Source organism: Epinephelus moara, chromosome 8 (assembly GCF_006386435.1).
Source record: "Epinephelus moara isolate mb chromosome 8, YSFRI_EMoa_1.0, whole genome shotgun sequence".
Taxonomy (NCBI): Eukaryota; Metazoa; Chordata; class Actinopteri; order Perciformes; family Serranidae; genus Epinephelus; species Epinephelus moara.
In genome coordinates this window covers 18,385,385-18,392,437 of record NC_065513.1, presented here as the reverse complement: position 1 = coordinate 18,392,437, position 7,053 = coordinate 18,385,385, and the positions used below count along the sequence as shown (strand labels likewise).

Below are 7,053 nucleotides of genomic sequence, written 5' to 3'. Positions count from 1 at the left end.
AGAAGAAGAAGAAGAAGAAGAAGAAGAAGAAGAAGAAGAAGAATACCTAGGATTACAATAGTGTCCTGGCAGCTTAGCTGCCCGGACCCTAATTAAAGTATGAGTCCTAAGGTTCAAGACCAAAAATAAATATTGTGAAAGCTACATGATTTCTTTGCAAAAACAAAAACAAACAAAGAAAATAACCCGCTTTTTTCCTCTCATCAGGCATGTGGATGTGGTTTGGAAGGGTGTGGGATGCCATGTCATTTTCAGGGTGCTGTGTGCTGTCAATTAAACGTGGTGCCCTCTCATTAGTATAAACACTACCAGCAGGGGAGACGGGGTGTCAGCTGTAGGACCGGTGCACAAAAATGTCCATTAAAAGCACATATAACAGAAGCAGAGAAGTACTGGTTTCAAATGCACAGTTGACAAAGCCGCAGGTTTACATGTACGACACAAACGTTCTTTCCTTCTGGGAGCGTTTTGTCCAAACACAGATCTGCTCATTATTGTTAAAACGAAGGAGAGATTAAATTAACCTAACAACACCCGGGCCTCTCCCAAAAAAACAGTAAAACAGCCTTTGGTTTTCTGTTATAAACAGACTCTTCCTGCTGGGAAGTTTCCGTGCCACGGGCAATGCCATGTTCTCTGGAAGCCTCATCATCGTCATCATCAACTTAACATATCTGTGATTACTGCATACCTACAGACTGTCCAAAGAAATTACTATAAATGGTGCTTTTGCCAGTAAACGTTATCTTTACCCCCCTCACTCAGGATAATGTTAAAACTAGGGGAATGGGCTGGCTGATGTACAATAAACGCTGATGAACATAAGCTTCAGATAAAACGTCAAGTCAATTGTATACATATTCCATTTTATTAGCTAGTTCACAGTATAAAAATACTTCTTTTTAGTTAAAAAACTAACACCATTTAGTGCAAATTAGTGGTCTAACAGGTTGCCACATACAAATACAACAAGTCAGTCATAGACAAAATAATCTCCACTCAAAAGCTGGCTCATTTCCTTTTAACTATAGAAAACAATCTTCACTTTGAACTTTTAAGGATGGAGGTCCCAAATGTGAAAGTGGCAACATGATGTACCAGGTTATTTAGAGATCCCGACAGCATGTTGTTCAGTACCATCCAAAATACAGACGCTCCGCTTTCCATTAAACTCGGTGTATGTAGTGCACAGCACGCGCCACCAGAGGTCAGTCTCTTCTGGTAGAACAGGCAGCCGAGCTGACAGACATGGCAGCTGCAAGTGGTGGGGATAACATTATGGGACTGTGAATAGCCGCAATAGCAGAGAGAGACCATGGGGGAAACAGCATATTTTTACACCTAACTCAGTGAATTATGGGTTTATTTCCACCAAACTAAAGTTGGTGATCACTGGAACGGTAGACTAACTAAATAGATGACTAGCAAGACTAATTAAGGCAGTTTTGGTGAGGTTTCTTTTGTTTCTGTTGAGTTTGAATGACGTGTGTTTTACAGGGCGATTGAGCCAAGGATAGTCTTAGTTTGGTGAAAGAGAGAAAATTAAATTCAGAAGGTGTACAGTAGCATTTCTTTGCTCAATAAGGGAAACAGGTGTAACAATATAATTTACTTGACATTTTGTGGTAGGTGGCACCGCACACTTCAATGTTACAAGCACTCTCAATATTAACAATTTAAATTCATTAATGCTGATGTAGTGTCAGTATCAACGCAAAGTGCATTACAGTACTGTATTATACTGTGTCAGACTACTGACATAACCTATGTCAACTAGGTTAAGATTTTCTCCTGAAATCTTAACTATTCTATGTAGTTATTATTTAGTACGAGCTAAATAATACTGAATTATGTTATGAAAACAACCTCCATCAGTCTTTTTTGCAACTCAACACAACAAAGTTGCAACACAAGTGTAATCATATTTTCCTAAAATAGCCTATTAACCAGGACTGTACCAAAGGTCATTACAACATTCTGGAGTTACTGAAAATGTTTGGACCACATGAAACAATCTTGCACACTCTGATCTTTATCTTTATTTCTGTACAGAAATACCTGGTTTAAACAGAATGAATAGCATGCAAAAATAAAAGAATAGAAAAACGCCACGCAGCTTATTGGTTTAGAATTTGAATGTCAGTGTTATGAAGAAAACTTCAAAGCCTCACCTATTTGGCACAGCCCTACTGTTAATCCTAATATTAAGGGTGTGAGTCTCAGTAACCAAGGTGTGTCTTGATACGTTGTTTGGCAACACTGTGTCAAAAATTGCCTGCAGACCTTTTGAACTCTTTAAAATCAAGCAAATTTGTAAAGGGACACCTGGGCCAACTCCACAGCAAACCAGTGTCCGAAATCAAACTGGAACAAGAGGGTCACATCTTCAAACAGTTTAGGCCTAAGCAAACAAAGATTAGTTTAAGTGTTTATCCAACTAGAAGCCTAAGCTATTGCTTACTCTGTAGAATCTTTGAACTGTACTTATAGTAAGCCTACAAACAATGCAATGGTGAATGCTGAAACATTAATTTTACAATCCTTTCATCCAACAAGCAATCCCTCAAATCTCAAACGTCAAAGGTCAAACACCAAATATCAGATCTCAGTGTTTTTTGAGGACTCATACCGATCCATGAACTTTTCCTTTTATGAAACAGCTTGCTTAGTAGAATTTTGGCACCAAGAAACCATGTGTTCTCGCACAAACACACCCGTGTCCAAACATATTTCAACAGCACAACCTTCAGGCCTCGTACAGCGGGGTAACAGTGCCATCCTTCCACTCAATCAGGATTGCTCCTCGCTGTAAAGTCGGGGAGGAGTGTGGAAGGCGCATGGCGTGCTCTGTCAGTGGGGCTCTTTCACTGGGCATCGGAGACGCGGGAACACTCACCTCCGGCTTCGGAGTGTATGACTTCAGAACACACACCACCTTCTTTCTTCTGGCAGAGCAAGACAGAACAAGACAGAGAGTGGGTGGAGGTACAGCATGTTGCTTTGTACCAGAGCTCTTTGAAATGTTTAGCCCCAGATGTGTCCTATTTTTGGTTTTCAGACACAGCACTGTCTCTTCATCCAATTATGTTCTTTATTTTAATTGAGTTTGTTTTTTTGTGGTTTGGTTGTGGTTATTTGATGTGGATCCCCAACATGTACAACGTGTGTGTCTATTCAGTATCCCTTTGTCTGCCTATTGTTATGTTTCATGTGTTTGTGTTTCAATTAATTCATTACACTGAAATGACAAAGGTTTTCAAATACACGTCACATTACCAGAGACTAGAGTGATGTCTTAAAATTGCTTACATCTTCAGAATAAGACTCAAAAATCTCAGATGTATCATTAAACACAAAAAACAAGACACTCCTAGTTTTAGAGAAGCTGTTACTAGTAAAACTTTGCGTATTTTGCCATATAAATGATAACAAAATGATAATATATTTATGTTTGTCAGCTAATAAATCAATGCACTGATGTTTTCAATGGTAAATCTATACAAATGTGTTTAGCACTCACCTATTGGCGTAAACATTGAGAATAAGAATCACAGTCCCCAGGACCAGAGCCAAAGAGCTCAGTACCAACATGGTTATCTTCCAGCCCATCCCTACACACATGTACACATGCACAAGCAACACATCATTGATTTTCGACAGCCACGTTTGAACTCATATTTACCTCTGTCTGAGTTATGACTCTTTATAATGCATTTGTATAATGTCTGTCAAGACTCTGAACCTGCAGATAAAAGCCCATTGAAACTCTTTCACAAACATTGCAACACACCCACCATAAACTTTGCTCTCAGTTTCACATTCATTCATCGCCACCTAGTGGTGGAAAAGTAACTACAGCTATACTGAACAGGGAGGACTTCCACACAGCTGCTATGTCAGCCTACAGAAAGTATTGTGGAGTCAATATTTCCACTGGTAAAATTTTACATACAAAGGATACATTCAATGTGATGATAGTTGACCGAAATTACCATAGTCCATACTGAAGAAAATCATGGTGGGATCTGCAGGGGATTTGGTGCTCAGGGATGAAAGAGGAGCATCCATTCCATGATATGTTTCTGTAACCTCAGCGGCCATTATACCTTCAACTGGAAGTGGAGAAATAAGAAACAAGTCAAAAACAACTCAACCAAAAGCAATAACCAAAACTGAACATCACAGATTTGACTTCTCTGCCCTTTTGATAAAGCAAGCAACAGCTGTGTTTGTCCCGTCTTCAGCAGTGAGACAGAAAACACCTCATGCAGGACCAGCCCAATGTAAAAGACAACATGAATCAACACTGCAGTGATGCTGTGTCATGGAGCAGTTGGCTGCCTTCCAGGAAGAGGAAAATATTGATTGGAAAATGCACTTGACTAAATTGGATTCTCGGGCTAAAAGCAGGCATGTTGTAATGCAATCTGCAGGCCACAGCAGAACACATTATGATATAACTGATATTGGATATGACAAGCATACAGTATGTGCTTTTTGCATGTTTCAGCCCCAAAAACTATGGTTTGCACGTTTAATTTTAAATCCAATCATTGTACGAAATAGTGAGTTTCATTGTGGGCTTCAAAACGTCCTTGACTGAGGTATTCTCATCACTTGCTGTTTGCACACTTTGTCTTGCATATCTGTGGATGTTTCACATGAACTGGAGGAAGGATTCAAAGAAATCAAAACATTAAATCAGTTGCTGAACAGCAACCTTTTCAACTGAAGAGCAATTATCAAATGAATTTGTTTCACGATGGCCATGTTTATGTGTTTATGATATGGTTTTGATTTTTAATTTCTGACAACATAGCTTGTCTAATGTTTTTTAGTGTTAATGCTTAGATGTCGGCTGGTCATTGAACGCACCTTTGAGGAGAGTTTTAATAATGGTCACTGCTTACAACTGCAGGACAACAAAGCAATAATCTACTGTTATTTTTTTTTTTCTAATAATGCACTGTAACACTGACAAAAATAAACAAATAATAAAGAACAACATGATGCACTATTTTATAAAAAGGATTTCACCTGGTAGTCACTCCCAAATCTGCAAATAAACATTTAAAAATGCACAGACATGCCTTGTCCAGAAAGTGGCAAACATTCTAAAAAAAATTATTTTATATTTGATTTTAAAAAAGAAAGGTTAGCAATGACGTCATGTGTGTACATTGCTGCTGATAGATGTCGTAATTAAAGGAGGTTTAAACTAGACAAAGACACTGATGAGTCCTTTAAGAAACTTTATGTTGATTTCGTTAGAGTCACATACTGTAGTAAGACAATATTTAGTAAGCTTCTAATAGTGAGATACTTTTAGGTCCTTACATGGTTCAGCCTGTCTGTGTATATCGGCGACAGCACTTGGAAAAACTCCAGGCTCCAACATCTTCCCCAGATTGTGGTGAGGTTGGTGTTGGTGATGTTTGTTGTCTCTCCCATTGCACAGTGTCTGGTTGTCAAGAGCCCGCCACCTGCTGCCAGGCTTGTAAAAATGGTAACCAAAAGAACATTAGACATTTAACAGACTTACTTTAACTAAGTAAGACTATTCTACAGATGTTATGTCACATGAAGAAGGACCTTTTCTGTTACTTAAAATATTTTTACCTGCTTATGTTCCCTCGAAAGGAAGACCAAAGTGGATTCTTGTGTAGCACTCAGGTGCAGACCCCTCCCTGTCAAAGTGAGGTGACCTTTCTTGGAACAGGACCATGCTTGGCCACTTGCCTCACTGCCCATATCCATCACTGCCACTCCGGCACCAGTCTCCTCACTTTCAGCCTGAGAGAGGCAGGGCTGCATGTGGACACCTTCGTACTGCTCTCCTGGTGCCGTCAGACACTCCCTGGTGTGGTGATTTCTGAGAGCATGGCTCTCTGGGTGCCAACGCCATTCCTGTAAGGCCAAATGTGGGCTGCAATCACCTAGAGATACTCTTCTCCCTGAAGTTCCTTCCTGCACCTGCAGACATTTTCCAAGCAGCTTGTTCTGGATCTTGAAGCCAGGTGCCTCTGCAGAAGGGACATAGAAAAAATAATAATTATAATTGACCATGCTTGAATCATTTGTACAAACCTCTCAGCCATTGTTGTTATTCATGGAGGGAGCAAAGTATAAAGACATAAACAAAATTAAGTTATGTTTTTAACTCAAATTTATGAAAAAAATCATGCAAGTCAGAAGAGTATGGGTTAATTTATAATATTGCAATATTTTAAACGTTAACACATAATAGTCACCAAAGAATAAAAGTGGGATAAGATAGTGGTGAGTTTACAATGTGTACAAATGGCTGTTTCTTAGATACTGGAGAAATATTGGAGTCTTGGCAAGGGAAGAAAACAATTATGTCCAACTGAGGGAAATGTAAAGCCAGATTCCCTTTAAGAAATGCTCATTTTAACTTTCTTTGCTTCTTGGCAAATACGTGCCATGAAATATAACTCCAAAAGTTTGACACATTAGTGTCTGGTAATGTTTAGCTCCATTCGGCGTACAACTGAAGAAGAAAAAAGTTATTTATCTTTATCGAAACACAATTTTTGTTCAATGTGTTTGTGTAACGTTTGCGTAAACTCCGCGTTAAGCGCAGCGTTAGCTAACTAACCAAAATTATCATGATGAAATATTAATGGGACATAGTTAACTAACTTCAGCTTAGACTTAAGAATGTCTTTCGCCTAACTTTAAGATACGACGAACAGTACTGCAACTATTTGTACAGCTTGTGCAGAAACACTGACATTTTCTTGGCTTCGAGAAACGCTGCGTTCTCAATTTTGACACCGAGCAACTGCAATAAAAGCTGCAGTTATATTTGCCAACCAGCTGCAACAACTTTATCTTTCTTACCTTGGAAAATGACGAAGACAAGCAAGTAGACACACGGGAGCCTTCTTCCCATGGCGATGGCGATGACAGGCGCAGACAGTTTGGAGTCTCCCGTGACAATACAGCCTGTTTCTATTCAGTGGCAAGTGCAAGTGGGTGGGAATAAAACTTTATGTAGCCTCTCTCTGTGCATCCATCACTTGGATAGAT

At 39.3% G+C, this 7,053-nt stretch overlaps 1 protein-coding gene across 1 annotated transcript; it reads right to left on the bottom strand.

Moving 5' to 3' along the window:
• Nucleotides 1-890: 890 nt before the first annotated feature.
• si:dkey-245n4.2 (uncharacterized) lies at nt 891-7,003 on the bottom strand. Its single transcript, XM_050050732.1, has 6 exons — nt 6,865-7,003; nt 5,620-6,023; nt 5,338-5,494; nt 3,993-4,112; nt 3,521-3,611; nt 891-2,945 (listed from the first exon to the last, which is right to left on the bottom strand). Exons 1-6 carry the CDS (start codon nt 6,914-6,916, stop codon nt 2,747-2,749), a joined length of 1,023 nt encoding a protein of 340 aa, XP_049906689.1. The 5' UTR covers nt 6,917-7,003; the 3' UTR covers nt 891-2,746.
• Between the last annotated feature and the right edge of the window lie 50 nt (nt 7,004-7,053).